This window comes from Lutjanus erythropterus, chromosome 17 (assembly GCF_056507025.1).
Source record: "Lutjanus erythropterus isolate fLutEry1 chromosome 17, fLutEry1.hap2, whole genome shotgun sequence".
Lineage (NCBI taxonomy): Eukaryota > Metazoa > Chordata > Actinopteri > Lutjaniformes > Lutjanidae > Lutjanus > Lutjanus erythropterus.
The window spans coordinates 21,786,587-21,803,442 of NC_139333.1; the positions used below are offsets into that span (position 1 = coordinate 21,786,587).

The 16,856-nt window shown below is 39.5% G+C and overlaps 1 protein-coding gene across 1 annotated transcript in view; it reads left to right on the forward strand.

The window, feature by feature from the left end:
* nrxn1a (neurexin 1a) overlaps nucleotides 1-16,856 on the forward strand; it is an 85,807-nt gene that overhangs the window by 59,354 nt on the left and 9,597 nt on the right. The window contains exons 17-23 of the mRNA XM_084741093.1: nucleotides 297-487; nucleotides 857-1,030; nucleotides 3,541-3,660; nucleotides 5,502-5,683; nucleotides 8,810-8,981; nucleotides 9,937-10,026; nucleotides 11,134-11,444. Coding sequence (XP_084597219.1) covers nucleotides 297-487; nucleotides 857-1,030; nucleotides 3,541-3,660; nucleotides 5,502-5,683; nucleotides 8,810-8,981; nucleotides 9,937-10,026; nucleotides 11,134-11,444 — 1,240 coding nt within the window. The remainder of the gene's footprint in view (nucleotides 1-296; nucleotides 488-856; nucleotides 1,031-3,540; nucleotides 3,661-5,501; nucleotides 5,684-8,809; nucleotides 8,982-9,936; nucleotides 10,027-11,133; nucleotides 11,445-16,856) is intronic.

Genomic DNA, 16,856 nt, shown 5'->3' on the forward strand with positions numbered 1-16,856 from the left:
GAAATGCACTTGCATGTTCAGTTTTGCCATTTTTACTGAAGATTTACAGCTTACATTGTCCTTGATTAACAAAACCAGAGAAAATTCTAGACCATGAGCCTGAAATATCAAATATGAAAAATGCACAAGTCAAGCTGCTCTTTTTCTCCTCTTGTAATTACATTTCTCCAAGACAGATTATAATGCCCTGAAGTGTATGACCCTGTGTTGTTCTTCATCATGAATACGATTAATTTGCCTTTTCTCTCCTCAAATGTTTAAACCCCTTCTCTCTCCTTTCCTTGTTCCCTTTCCAGCTACCTACACTACATCTCTGATTTGGGCAATGGAGCACACCTGATCAAAGGCAACTCAAACAGTCCCCTAAATGACAACCACTGGCACAATGTGCATATATCCCGAGACACTAACAATCTCCACACAGTCAAGATTGACACCAAAGTCACCACGCAGACCACCATGGGTGCCAAGAACCTCGACCTGAAGGGTATGCACAAAGATACAATCGTGCTAATGAGCAATAATTTACTTAATTGATTAAATGTATGCTTGTCCTTTTATTTTGGTATAAGAAAGACAAATATTCACTGGCTCCAGCTTTAAAAATGAGAAATCGTGCAACTTTTCTCTGTTTTATATTAGGGCTGTTGGTCAGACAAAACAATCAATTCGAAGACCTTGGGCTGATAGAACCTGTGACAGACATCTTTCACTATTTTTTTTAACCTTTTATAAACAGAAAAATAATCAATTAATTCAATTAAATAATGTCTAGACAAATCAATAATGACGCTGGTACTGTCTGGCAATCTAATTGTTTCACGAAGCTGCCATTCACCGTGTTGCTCTTCGTCAGGTGACCTGTACATCGGGGGCATCTCCAAAGAGATGTACAGAGACCTGCCTAAGCTGGTCCACTCCCGCGAGGGATTCCAGGGTTGCCTAGCAACAGTTGATCTAAATGGCCGGCTCCCTGACCTTTTGGCTGATGCCTTGGCAACCATGGGACAAGTAGAGAGAGGCTGTGAAGGTGAGGTGCAGACACACAGACAACACATCAGTAGATCTTGTCCTGGTCCCATGTCCCTACTGCTTTTTCTTTCAGTTTTTCGTTTAACTCATGCTCTCTCTTATTAGGATAACCCACTAACCCAGCTTTGTGGTCTACTAGATGTAAATTTTACTCTCTTTTTTCTCATCCCCTCCTCATGTGGAGGAACGAAACTGCCAAAATCAAAAATGAAAAAAGAAATAAATAAGTGAGTATGCCATTAAATGCATAGAAAATAAATGTAAGCATTAATTAATTTATAAATTCTCCCATAAATTGATATTGCTGCTTTAATTTGCTCCTGTTATTTTTCAAGTGTGCATATGTGTATTATTTTCCCTTATTTGCCCCCAATTTTCTTTCCACAAGCTTATTTCTAAATTTCCCTTAAAATCATGTGTATATTTCATCTATGCACTGTGATGTCGATCAGCCAAGAGGAGAAAAAATACACATCTGCATAATGAAGCAGAAAGGCATAAAGACATTAAAAAGTACAGATATGAATAATTTTAGGTAAATAAATAGAGGAAAAGCAAAGGGAAAATAATATAGAAATAAATGTAAAGGAGCAATATGAAGACTGCAGTGCAAATAGCAACTTGGAGCCACAGATGGTATATTAAATGGGTTGAAATCCTATTTAATATACCATCTATGGTTGAGGTGAAGGTGAGTTGTTCCCCCACCCCCTCCTTGCTTAAGTCCAGGAAGCTCAGGCAGGCTGCAGGAACACTGCAGGAGTGCAAGATGAGTGCAACATTGTAATTTGACAACAACACTTCAACAAGTGATTCAACAAGAGTCCTACGCTGTAAGTTGATCAGGTGTTTATAACTGTCAGCCCACGGCTCTGAAAATACACACTCTGGAGCTGGAGTTCAGTGACTGTCTGTCTCACTGCCTGCCAGACTCCATTAACAAATTGCCTAATTTAGACATTATAAACATCTACCCCTTCTAAAAGATCATTAATGATTTCTTACAACTCATAAACAGACACTTACTCATTTAGCGAGCAATCGGCATTAATTTTAACTCTAGTTAATGTGAAACAGACAAGTTCCTGGCCAGAATAGAAATTTCAAAGGAGAGTATACTGGCTATAGCGTCGTTGTCAGAGAAGCGAGTATTTCAACTTAGTTTCCTTAATCTCTGATGACATATCATTGTAATTTTATGATTTACTACAGTAAATGAATAAACAGGATGTTGGAAAGTAAATAAATAGGAGAATCAATGCAAAAATAAATAAATACAGAAGCAAATTAAATCAGAAATATCAATTTATGGGACATTTATTTACTTCTTATTATTTATTACATTTATTTTTAATATTTCGGTGCATTTAATGTCATATGTATTTATTTATTTATTGAGTCATTTATTTATTGCTTTATTTATTTGGGCATCTGGCAGTTTCGGTCCTCTGTATCCTCGTTCTCTCTGCACATTGTGTTTTCTCTCTCTGTTCCACTCTTTCAGCAGTTCACAGGCATCTGTGTGCATTGACTAACCATCTAACTTAATTTGCTTGTTTGCTTTTTTGTTTGGCTGACAAAAGTTACATTGATGAAAGCTGACTTGCAAGGTATATCGCTTTGTGTGAGCATGTGAGACACGTGTATGAGGGCGGGGAAAATGTGTGTGTGAGCGCGTGCGCGTATGTGTGTGTGTGTGCTTGTGTGTGTGCGTGTGTTGAAACTACCCAGTGATGTCCAGTGTTGTGTGGATCCCAGTGATCCAGAGTCAAAGGTCAGAGGTGACCTGTCCTCTCCTAGCCACCATAGTGACTTCATCACAGTAGTGACATCACCACCGCTTGACTTGAGTTGACCACAGCTCCACCCACCCGGGTTGCCTAGCAGCATGCTCTCTAACCCCTCCTACTGACTCCCAACCTAAACTTCAATACTCCATTTGTGAATCATTTCACACCCTTTCCTCCATGCCTCGAGTTCGAAGTGCAACGAAGGAGAAGTAAGTTTGGTGCTTTGACATTTCTCCTCCTGCGTGGTTTCAGCACGAGGCCGGGAGAGAATGGTGACAGACTGCTGAAGAAAGAGTATTGAGATGAAGGCCTTTAAACATAACTCTGCCCTCTTATGTTTAACTCCTCCTCCTGTCCTCGCCCCACTCATCTAGCCTCACCACCTGCATGCTCTCCACATATGGCTCTTTTCACCTAGTGACACAGATTCCAGTTTAGTTTCATGGATAATCTAACTAAAGAATGGGAGCCTATCCACAATATCGTAGTCTCACAATTCTTTTCTACTAATACTACTAATCGTGACACCATCGCAGTACAACAGTCTACCCGGCCATTTCAAAATGTTTGACGGAAATGTGGTCTAAAAATAACCATACTGTACTGGCATACTGTTGTGAACACACTGGGCTCCAGACAAAATCACAAAAAAGTGCGTGCGTTTATCTTTACCTCCTAACTTTTGCACCCTCCCACCCCACCACGTCTCTCGCTGCAGGTCCCAGCACTACATGTCAAGAGGACTCCTGCTCAAATCAGGGGGTTTGTTTGCAGCAGTGGGAGGGCTTCACTTGTGACTGCAGCATGACTTCATACGCTGGGCCGCTATGCAATGATGGTGAGTCTCTGCTTTCATTTTCACTCTTAGACCGAGATCGATTAGGGAACATTTCAGTGTTTTTGTGGTGTAGACAGCTACAGTAAGAGTGTAGGAGGAGCTGTTGTCTGTTGTAATAGTATGTGTGACCAAGGGCTGGGCGATGAAACAATAACAATAAGTGGCGTAATAGAATTTTCTTTGATAGAAATACAACAAACGTTAGATAAAAGTTTGATATAATTAAACCCACCCACCTTAAACAAAGACAAACAGACAATCATGTTGCAGGCAAGGTTATTATAGTTAACTGAAACTAAACTAAAAACTGACACTAGGTTTGAAAAAACATCAGTTAACTAAAAATTAGATTTAAGAAAACTAACTAAAATAAAATAAAGACACACAGGAAATGTCTTTAGTTTTAGTTTTTGTCAATCTGGTCAAACACACAACATGTATGAGGATGCACTGGTGCATATGTTAAGTAAAACTAACACAGTCACCTTTACAGAGTTTACTGAACTGCTGAAATATCTCCTCTTTATTATCATAAAGAAATATAAAACTAATACTGAAACTAATAAATCTAAACTGAAACTAAACATTTTCAAACTATAAAAACTAAATTGAAAGAAGCAAAATCACTCTGAAAACTAACAGAAACTAAATTTAATTTAAAATAAAAGTTAAAAACAAAATAAAAATTAACGAGAAACACAAAAATGCAAAGACTCTGGTTGCAGGAACAGAGGCAGTGCTTGTAAGTGAATTGAGTAAGAGTGACACAGAAGAAAACGTGTCCCTGACCAGCTCTAAGGAGGACAAATTCATCATCAAGAAGAAAGTTCACTCAACTTCAGTAGTTTGGAGATATTTTAGCTATTTACAATCTGACCAAAAACAGAACAAACTGTGCTAAAGACACATGCCAGCTCAGACTGGCCACATTACAAACCTGCTTCATAATTTAAAACAGTAATACCCGCAGAGAGTCAGAAATGCTCTGCTGTTTAGGAAATGTTTGACATGTTCTGACAATAAAGAATTTACTATCTAGTTTCTTCAGGATTCTCCCAGGAGCATAAATCACTATTTATCACCAATTTTTATTGTGATAACATTTTTGGCTATATCAGATTGGGCATCTCAGGTTTAAACATGCATTTGTAAATCCTATGTGTATAACGCCCTTCTGTCCTGAACTCTCACCCTAAATGTCTCTAACCTTTAGAAAACTTACCCGGTCTCACTTTACCCCTGACATAGAACTGCAGAGCTATAAACTGATGCACTTGGATGACTTGGTTGGTTTCAACACTGAATCAAAGCATTTTTACGTGCATTTTATCAGATTCACCACGTGAGGGCACTGTCATCTGTTGATTCTGAAGTGGCTCAAAAATACTACCTGCTCAGTCTCCAGTTTGATTATTCTAATCTGGTCTCTTTCTGTGCACTCATAATAATCTCCTCTTTACATTTTCTAGCTTTTGACTCTAAATTATCCTCAGCAGCCTTACTGTGCAAGCAATGATTATTTAGTCACCCTACAGTGAGTCAAACCATTGTATGCTGTTATTTGTATGAGTCAGATATTACAGTCAGCCTCCTGCAGTAATTTCGAGAAGTAGTTTGGGAAATACTGATTTTTTTTTTTCATCGTGTAGGAGGACCAAGCAGAATGTGGAAGGCCAGTCAACTGTGACATTTTAGAGTTTTATCATTACTTTCCATTGTGCCCTTTTCGTATTAAACATTTAGCAAGCTGCCATCTGCAGCAGGGGCTCTCTGATGATAGATAGCACTGTTTACGGCACATAGACATGCTCGCAATTAAATTTTTTATCTGTGTGGGCCAGCTGGGACCACTTATATCTTTGGCCGTGATGGAGGTGTGGTGGTTTACACGTGGCCTCCTAATGAGCGTCCCAGCACCAGGGCAGACCGGCTCGCCCTTGGGTTCAGCACCCAACAGAAACATGCTATTCTGCTGCGGGTGGACAGCGCATCTGGCCTGGGAGACTACCTTCAGCTGCAGATAGTGAGTACACACCCTCACCTTCAAACTCTAAGGAGGAAAGAAAGAAATTATATTTTTTCATACTTGAGAAAAATAATTCCTATAATGCATACTGTATACTGACTATACTACGTATACCGATTTTATGTAACCACAGAGTTTTATGAGATACATTGGGTCTGTCCTGATAGCCACACTGCATGTACCATGTATGCATACACTACAGTTTACTGCATAACACCCAGGGTTTCTACAGCTCTTAAAATCAATAAAATAAAATGATATGTCTCAAATCTGACAGGTCAAAATTGACTGAATTATGAAAAACATACTTTGATGAAGTTGCATTAACTTCAGTCTCACTTTTAAATTTGTTTTTGGGAAAAAAAATGTATTTATCACATCGTGATAACTTCAAAACCAACATGGAAACAGTAAACACTAATACATGCACTTTTTTTGCCAGTATGGGCGTGAAATTGCACTGATAACAGTCTCAAAAAGATCTTAAAAAGTTAAATTTAACTTGGTGAAAACTGCGACATCAGCTCAGTGGTTGGGGTAACACAAACATGAAGAAGTGTTGAATTCAGCATGAACAATATTATTCAGGCCAAAACAGCGCACAAGTATGGCAGAAACTGCACAGATGGCTGTCAATCAATAACCTATTCTTAATGATGAGATTCATAAGAATGTTGCATATCTGATTTGAAGTTAAACAAATATTAAATATCATATATTTTGTTGAAGGTTTGAGTTGTAGACTCTGACGCACGTTTTATTTAACAAAATATTACAGCTTTTTTTTTTTTTTTCATTTCTTTTGGTGTTTAGGCTACACAAGTGAAAATGAAAATGTTGAAATGAGAACTGTTTATCATTTTAATTATTTTTTTGTCAAAGCCACAGGGAGTCTACAAAACTTGACCATCAACATGTGTATGGGCCAGCAAATAAACACAATGCACAAAAAAGATAAATAAACACAGTACAAATAGTTCATAAATAGAAATACAATAATGCAAAATTACATACCCTGAGGATTTAATCAGTTTGTTTGTCTGCACTGAGATACTACGTAACCTCTGGTTATTTTAGGCTACTGTTTAAAATTCCAACTGATACAGACACAAAGGAGTTCTTAAACTGATTCAGTTTACATCACTGAGCTCCATACTTTCTGCCTGACGGTAATAGCTCATACTGTGGGTACTGAATGTGGGATGGGTCACAGAGGATTCTCTCAAACCTCAGATTAAAAAAAATATTTAAATCGGTCATTTTCAGGCCATCTGAAGTGACAAAGCACTTTCTTAGCTGGTTTCGAGTTTGTGATGATAAAACTATTAAAATTTTCCTCCAGAATATCCGTCTGTCGTTTCCTTGCTGCTCTCAGCTGCCGGTTCAGTTCTGTCTGCACAGATCTGAGTGCCAGATGGTCCTGAGTTTTAAAAGCTTTTTTTTCCCTGTTAATGCAGCCTTTTATCTGTTTTGTACTGTAAAGTTTGCTATTTGGATAAATAATAATTTCCTTTTTGGTGACCACATTGTCACTGCCAAAATGTATGTAATCTGTTATTGCCTCAGTGGTTACGTCTATGTCCTGCTACGGAGGACATTGCAGTGTGCAGAGAAAATCATGCTGTGATTTGACCACACAGCTACTGTTTTAGTTTTTGTTTTACAGCTCTTCAAAACTGTCTTTTAAATTTGGATCAAGGGCACTGTTTTGTGATGAGAATTACCCACAGGAGGCCTTAATTTAGCAGCATAGGCACTTTGCATATTTCCATTTCCATTGTAATCATAATACTGTACTGTGTTAACCCTTGTTGCACCTTGTTAATCCTCGTCATCAGCCTGAAATTCACCACACAAGTAGGCACTTCTCTCCTGGTATACCGCTAATGTGGGAAGATGGACAGACCAATTTTTGTCATCACAAGAGAGACATGGCCAAAATGGCAATATAAATAAACTAAAAGTACTCCACTTCTTTGTCAAAACTCTGTGCCTTCATTTAACCATACTGCAACCCAAGCGCAGATAGTTCAGTCCAGATTCAGGTGTATTAGACTAGTGGCATCTAATGTAAGCTCGAGCTGCAAGCCTCAAGTAGAGGGTCATGTCTAGATGGTAACTGTAGATTTGCAAAATTCTTGCAAGATTTGAACGTGTTGTTTCTTCATATTTTGAAGAAACATCATGCTTGCACAGAGGAGGAGTTTGCCATCCTGGTTTTCTGCCTGGAAGACTTCGTGTCAGAAAGCCACTGTTTATGTGACAAGTCAAGTCAAATTTTATTTGTATATAATCACAAATCACAATGTGCCTCAGGGGGCCTTACTGTGTGTACAGTGTACAACACTAAAACTCCCCTCCAAAAAACTTTTAATGGAGAAAAGGTGAAAGAAACAAGAGGAGCTACTGACAAAGCATCCCTCTCTCAGGATGGACAGACGTGCAGTAGATGACAGACCAACAAACCTTGACTTTTAGTTTCACACTTGGATGCAAACTCCAGTCTTCTCCCTGGAAATCATTGGTTTAACTCATTCATCCACCACAACCTCCTCCCTCCTCAGACTCTGTTGCTCATAAAGCCTGTGCTGAATCGAATGTGCATGCGTGAGACTTTCGCAAATCTAGGGTTACCATCTAGACATGGCCCAAGCAGAGATGAGGGCTGTGAGCTACAGATGTCAGGTAAGCTTACTTCTTTCTAACTTTTTTTTCATTCTCAAACTTTCAAACAATTTATCAACTCCTTCTGGAGCCATAAAAGGCTTTGTACAACTTTTTTCACATATGCAGCCCAAGACCTGTAAACAGACTTTGATGTGGAGAACCAGACAATCAGACAAAGAGTCCCCCTTTAATACAAAAAACAGAGTCAGTCACATGGGCATAAAAATTGTTAGTTGAGATGTTCAGAGACACTTCCTTCCTTCATACCAATTCCTACCTGAATACCAGAACTTTGCGTATCGTCGTACCGCATTTTAGGAGACATCTTTCAATAGTGGTATCAGTTACCACAACAACCCTAAATGTTAGGCATCAAGCAAACACGAAAGAAAACGTGTCCTTGTCTGACAGGTACATACTTCATTGGTATTTATCTCTCCTCCTCCTCTTCCTCAGGACAAAGGCAACATTAGAGTAGTGTTTAATGTTGGCACTGATGACATCAACATCGAGGAGAGCTCCAAGTTTGTCAACGATGGGAAGTACCACATAATTCGGTTCACCCGCAGCGGAGGCAATGCAACCCTCCAACTGGACGACCTGCCGGTCATAGAGCGTTATCCCGCAGGTAGGCCCTGCCCCGCCCACATAAGCCCAACCCACTGACCCACCACAGCACTGCCTGTCCTGGGACAGAGCTAACGACACTTTAGTCCAAACAACCCACCTCCTGATTGATGAATCACATCAGTGTTCCTATCAATGTTTCTATATTTAAACACTGAGGTTGAGAAATATAATTGCAGCTTTGTTTTATGTTATTGTGTTTGAAATGAAATATGTGTGATCTGATATGAAACATGACTTTTTAAACCATAAAATGAGATAGTTATTATTACAATAGCTTGTATACTAGCCAGCTATGTCATGTTAGGCCTGTTAAATAGTGTTAAAGGTAATTTATGAAAATAGTCAATTCAGATGTCAGTTGTTTTTCATCACCATAAAAGAAAATAATAACAGTTGGTGCATTACAATAATTTAAAAATGTCATATGTTGAGTTAAATGTTTAACTAGAGAGAAAAAATAAGAAAAAAAGTGTAAAAGTGTATTTTGTTTAGTCTTTGTTTTTATATTTGTTGGTTTTTATATTTAAAGTGGTAATCTTAGATAGTAGTCTTTAACACAATGAGATGCAGGCTTTAGTTAGCTGATAGCTAAAATGCTAAATGTTAGTTGTTGTGAGGTGTGTGTGAGGGTTCTTCCTGTATGTTAACTCTAAACTCAGTCAGTCATATAGACAGTATGTGGCAGCTGTAACATTATTTCCCTGTGCTCTTGCAGATGTTAACCCCTGAAATGTCTCTTTAAATTAAACCCAATGAACAGAGAGTAAGAGTCCGCTCACTGGAAACATAGTGAATTCAGCTCCTCTTCACACCAAGCTTTTACCTTAACGCAGTGACATGCTAACAATGAGCAGACCATTACTTTCTTTTCATTGCTGTTCTTTTTGTATCCAGCTCCTGTACCACGTTTGGATGTGCGTAATTACTACTGTGTTTTCATCTCTAAATTAAAGGCAACATTGATAACGAGCGCCTGGCCATCGCCAGACAGCGAATCCCCTATCGGCTCGGTCGAGTAGTTGACGATTGGCTACTCGACAAAGGTAAAAACCCTGATTAAAATTCCTTAAAACTTTGAGCTTTAAAAAATACAATTTGAAGGCAGTTGAATATACTTTATTGTGCACCATCAACTAACATCTAAAAATCTAAATCCATAACTAAGTATTTAAAAGTTGGGCAGCTGTAGTGTGTAATACTGTGTAAACTGTAGTGCCTGTGAACGTATCTTGTTAGTGTGTATCTGATAATATCAGGTTAAAGGGACGATGGAGAGATTTAAATGTGAATAAATCAGAAAATAGAAAAGAAGTACTGATAAAAGATGCTTTATTAAGACTGGTAAATAATTTTGTTTATTATCAAATTGTAAACAATAAAGCATTTACTAAAGATTATATTTTGTAATCAAATTAAAATACATGCAAAGTATTGTGACATGTAAGAATTATGTAAATTTGAACTTAATAGAGCAATGCTTTTTTGAAAAAATGTAAAAGTTTTCCTCCTAAACTTAAAGCAGAGCTCCTTAAATTAGCCTCTAGTCCCTTTAACAGTGAGCAGTGCTAGAGCTTATAACCTGTGCATGCTTCATAGGGCTGTTACAACAGTTCTCTAGATCTCTGTCTCTCTGTCTGCCTGTCTGTTGCTCCTTCAAATACAATGTCGTGCCGCACAGCCATCACCATAGCAACCATCTGTCAGCCCCGTCTTCTCAGGGCCCCTCTGACTCCTCTCATCTGCTGCCTCTTCCTTCTCCTTCTGTTCTTTGCCTCTTCATCCTCCTCCTCCTCAACTTCTCAGTCTCCTCACCCCCTCTTCTTCTCCCCTCCTCTTCTCCCTCTCTGCTTTCTCTCCTCACTCTTATCTCTCTCAGTCTCAGCCCTCTCCACGGTTCTCCACGGCTTCGATTTGCTCTGCCATGCTTAATCTATCCCATCCTCTCACCATGGCTTGGGGGTGGTGAATTGTGTAACACTCAAACACTCTTGTGTGTGTATGTATGCACGTATGTGACCACTGGTATGTGTGTGTGTGTGACTGTATTTTTGCGTGTGTCCGTCCACCTTCCTTCTTGGTGTGTGCCTCTGCGTGTGTGTGTATGTGGTGCGTGTTTGCGTGTGCGTGCGTGCGCGTGTGTGTCCATGTAGGTCGCCAGCTGACCATCTTCAACAGCCAGACGACGGTGCGTGTGGGTGGAGGCGAGCGGGGTGCAGGTATGTTCCAGGGTCAGCTGTCTGGCCTCTACTACAACGGCCTCCGCATCCTCAACATGGCCGCCGAGGGGCACCCGCACATTAGAGTGGACGGCAGCGCACGACTGGTCGGCGACATGCCGTCCTCCTCCATCACCCCGCAGTCCAGCGCTGCAGCTGGAGGCAACCGCTCTGACTCCGCCCCCTCCATAAGTGACATCACAACCACCACGGCCACCAACAGGAAACAAGGCGCCACACAACAGGTCAGAGCGCAATCACTGTTTTAAACTTTAAAGTTTTAATGTAGATATTTTTCAACCATATTTTTGTGTCTTAAAAGCGAGTTCACACCTAAAGGTCCTGTAAGTCAGCAGGTTTTAAATAGATTAATAATGCAGGCATTTCTTGCTTCGTTGTGAGTTTTTTGTTCACCAGTCACCAAAAAAGGGAGACCAATGAAATGACACATACAATGGTACACTTGGTTCAAATGGTGTTCACATCAGAGATGAACCGCTCCAGTGTTCACTTTACACAGTTCAACACCACCCTTTCGAAGTGGCCCAGTGAGCGGCTGTTTGATCCACACCCAAGTTCGAGTCTGACGTCCACACAAACCTTAATGAAATGCATCCAGGGGATAAATTCTCCAGCCAGACTAAACAAGGCTGGTGTGAACGTGCCCAGAGTGACTAATGGGGACAGCAATTTTTAAAATCCAATATTGAGGAAGAGCGCTGCAGCCGGCAGAAGCCAAGCTAAACTAATCCTCATGGGAAACTGTGCTCTGTCGAAGTACATCCACTGAAAGAGGTTGTTTTTGCCACTGATAGGCTCAGATTGTTATTCTAAGTGTCTGACAACATTGAAATGATCCCACAGACACTCACCTTTTTGTAAAAGAGTTAGATACATTGTTGTTGTTGTTTAACCAGATACAGCTGTTTTTTATCATCGTAAAACTTGACAGAAACAAAATAAAACTCACCACAACCATATTTGCTCATTTTTCCACTGTTCCAACAATCACCAACTCTGGTTTGGTTGAAATAAACCCTTAACTCACAGTATTAGATGTGAAAATATTCTGTCTGTACATGCTATTTCTCCCCACTGCTTCTCGAATGTCCGACCTCCTTCTTGCTCCTCTCCCAATATTTTCACATCTAATGCAGTGATTGTTGGAACAGTGGAAAGACAAACAAAGATGGTTTGGTGAATTTAATTATTTTTTCTGTTGAGTTTGAATGAAGATGAGGATACAGTTACCGTCTCTGGATGAGCAATGAAACAGCTGTTTCTGAAAAAACAAAAAGGATCATATGTTGTCAGTGGCAAAACAAGCACTTTTACAGGATGCACTTTGACGGCACGCAGTTGCCTGGAGGGATTACGTTGTAACTCAGTTTTGCTGCCGGCTGTAGCGCTCTCCCTCAATACTGGACCAGTTTCAAAAAGTGTTGTCCCCATTTGTCACATAGACACAAAAACATGGGAAAATAGAGTTCATGTTGAAAAATACAGAAGTCACCCTTTACTCTAAGTTTTTCTGTGACAGCTTGTGCAGGGTTTCCACCAGTATATTGCAAGCCCAGTGGCCCACCAGGCCTAAGTTTGCACCCCACCGGGCCTAAGCATTGGGGATTTTAGCCTTCCAAGACTAAGCATTGTCAGATTCTTTGTAAAACTCTACTACAATTATTATTTTTTTGAAATGTGTGTGACTTTTTTGTAACAACACATTACATACTCATATTATCAAATCTCCAGTGAGCTTTTATAAGGCCCCATGAAATCTTGCTTTTTTTAAAATTCTCAGTTCTGGCTGTGATTAAAAACTTTAATGCTGACAATCAGTCTGTCAGCCCCCATGAAAAGATACTTGCCACGGGGCCTAACAACTTTGCTGTTGTGTGTATGGAAAATCCACCGAATCCCTGCTGTGTGTGGTTGTATGTAATACCTCAGATATCTTGTACATATATGTCCTATCACTCCTCTGCCATCATCCCTTTGGTGTGACAATGGCTAATTAAAAAGTGTTAATTTGCTTTGATAAGTTTCTTCTCAAAACCAGTAAGAGGATTAGCGAGCACACAGCCCACTAATCGAGGACTAGAGGAGAGCAAGATATGTCAGGAGGAGTGGGATTGTTTTAAACTCCTCTCAAGGCAAGGCAAGTTTATTTGTGTTGCACATTTCGTACACAAAGAAAATTCAAACTGTTTTACATAAGACATTAAAACATCAATCAGATTTCTAGAAAAAATATTTTAAAAGCGATCAAAAAGGTAAATAGAAGGTTGTTCTCAGCACAAGATGGATAATAATGAAGTTAAAGAAGCTCAAGTTAAGGTCAAAGGCAGACGAGAATATGAAAGTTGTTTTTAAGGTTCCCACTGAGCATTTTCACAATAGGTTCAAAAGTGACAGTTTTGTTTTTTTCACTGACTATTTGAAGACGTTGAGCGTTCACATTTAGACCATATTTCACTTGGATTTGCAGCAGTGAATTTTTTCATCCTCTACAAAGTGCAATAATATCAAGACTTTGAACCCTCTCACTAAGAAGGAAAAAATTGCCTCAGATTGGGCTCCTTAGTTTTTGAGATGAAAGTCCCAGTTTTCCACCACATCTTTCTTCCTACGTGGACTTAATTGCTCTTTAAAACACGTCACCTGAGTTTCTCAAGCCTGTCTACCAGCCTGAAGACTAACATCTTACAATACCTCACGTCCTGGTCATATACCTTCAGAGTAGTCAAAGCTGTAACCAATATGCATAAGTACTGTAAGTATGTATGTGCTTTTGGCTATAGCAGTAAATGCAATTTACTACAATTTAATATTAATGTATAGAAGTTCTCCCATTATGATGTCCTAGAAGCTTCTTGTTGGCAGCATACATCCTATGCATATTTATGACTATTCTGCATGAAACATTAAATGTGTTTAAATTACGTCTTCATATAGACCTCATTTCAAATGCCTTCATACTAGTCTCTTTCATTCAACCTACACCTGAACAAATGATCAGAATTATTAAACAAAATTGCGTTTTGTGACATGTTGATGTTTTAACCACGTCTTTTACCAGTTGAAAAGAGGGCAAAATCCAAATATCATCCAATGTCCAACTAGGAATCAACTTTGAAATCCCAGTTGCTGCTCGCTGTTTTATTTTCTATCTTTCATTTTAGCCTTAAAGTCCCCAGCCAAACTCGAGCCATTGATTTTGAGATTACATGGCCAGTGTCTGAGCTCTCTAAGCCACCAGTATGCTCAAACATCAGAGGTTTAGCCCTTGATTTACAAGTCTTTTATCAGTCAGCTCCAGCTCCTTGGAACAGAACAATGTTAGTATAATGTTAAATAACGTTATAATCACTGATTTGCAAAACTGTGAACTAGGGAGTGTGAATTTTCACTCCTGGAAATCCTTGAAAATGCCTGAATTTTAATGTGGCGTTTTCAAGGTTTGATAAGTGCTTGGATTTGGATAAAGTAATTGAAAGTGCTTTAAAATGTAACGGCATAGTCTTACATTACATAGCCATCTGACCAAACAGTGATAGTGATTGTTTTATACTGGCAAAGACAAATGACACTTACAGCTAATTAATTAATTGATTGATTTGTCACCCTTCTGTAGAATGTTAACACCCAATTTAATGGGAGGAATGAGTGAAGTAATCAATTTAAGTGTTCAATATGTATTAGAGTTGGGACGATCCAAGCCAATAAGTCATATTTAATTTATCATGGATCCACATAGCAATCCAGATTACATCGTAGTTTTTATCAATTATACTGTCCATAGCCAAAAAATCTGTAGCAGCATATTAAGAGAGAGATATTCAGTAGTCTCCATGTTTTTTTTTGTTTGTTTCCAGGAGTTACAGGCAGAGCAGTCTGCAACAGAAAAGTAAGACAGCTGCTGATAATGGTGTTAGGGTGTTGGTACCAGCAGATATCCAAATTGAGGAACTGGAATTGGATTATAACTGAAAAAAGTGAATATGTGCATGTATATAAATATGTCATTTACCACCATTGTAAGGTGCAGGAAAAGCTTGAAAATGCTTGAAAAGTGATTGCATTTTTAACCTCAGAAAAGGTGTAGGAGACCTGCCATTCCGACAAAAATACTCCTGTCCTGTCCCAGTCCTGTCCTCTCATGTTCCCGTCAATCCACAGTCGAGACATGTCGTGACCAGACAGGAGAGAACAAAAAACGACAACAAAACAGCTACTATTATGTTCAAAATAAAGAAAATAGAGTTTATTCATCATAGAACTGCACAGTTATTTTAAAAAAAATCCCTCTCCTGTCCCAGTCCCATGATGAGTAGTGAAATTGATTCCCATCCCGTGGGAATGTCACCCTCTACAAGGAACACCAGATATCTGAAAGGTCTTCTTACCACTGTAATGAGATGAAAGTCTCATCTGACACAAATAATCAGATATCATAAGAAAACATCACTATGAAATGAAACTTTCTCTGATGTTCTTCAACTTTCTGATAACTAATTAATAATGTTTGCTCTGTAACATCAGCTACAGTATATCAAAACTTATATACGAATCAAATGTCTGTGAAAAATAGGAGCTGAAAACATTTCATCAATAGAAAGCTCACACACACATATAATTTGTCTGCTGCATCACATTCACATGAATGGATTAGAAGGCAAATTCTCGACTAAGTGGTCCCTACCCACTAAATTATAGGAGGAGAAATGTTTGTGTTAATGGAGGCCATAATAGCTTTTCCATAATACGCGTCTAGTAAACTGATGCAAATGGGACTCTACAATAGAAACACATAAGTGTTATTGAGGCGTATTTATAGTGGAGTCGATGCTAATGTCGAAGGATACATTATCAGCAGGTACGCCTCAGACTCCTTTGCTCCATTGTTCGGATCACTACAGAGATGTTGTCGGGCTCTTTTGTGGGCGTCTGTGTGTGCTGCAGTTCTTCTTCTGTGTTATAAAACTGTGGCTGCCTGCCTGCCGCACTGAAAAAGATTTTTTTTTTTTCCCAATGATACAAGTTGCCATGGAGATAGTGAGCCCCACTACCCGCTGCTTGCTTGCTCTCTCCCATCCAGACTCCCATAGAGAATAGCTCCTCTGTGTATAAACCGCCAGCTGTTTCAGACATAAATAATAGAACGCAGAGAGCTGTGAGCTAAGCCTCAGGCATCAATAATGGATATGAGACTGGGATGGATAGCGCTGCGGAGTGACAGCCGTTGTCACAGGGGCTTGTTTTCACACTTTCACCTCTCCATCCCTCCCTGTTGATGTGTTTTTTTAAGCGAACTATTCCTGCACTTTATGATATGCTGATGTCGGTGCTAAATCTGGGATGCAGAGTTGTGCACCGGAGTCAATATCACTGTATGAGAACTAGGTCAGACCCACGATAGGCTCAACATGCTGCAGAGTGTGCGCGCGCGAGTGTGTGTGTGTGTGTGTGCGCGCAAGTCAAATCACTCCTGCTGGCCTCCAAACTCCATGTGTTTGCGCGTGTGCTTGTCTTGTTTAAGAAGAATCTACAGCTTCTCCATTGAGGCTGCCTGAGTGTTGCCTGGCAACCAACCTGGCCTCATCCAATGTAGAGATGAACACACACACAAACACTCAGGTGGATTGAGAACAATAGGC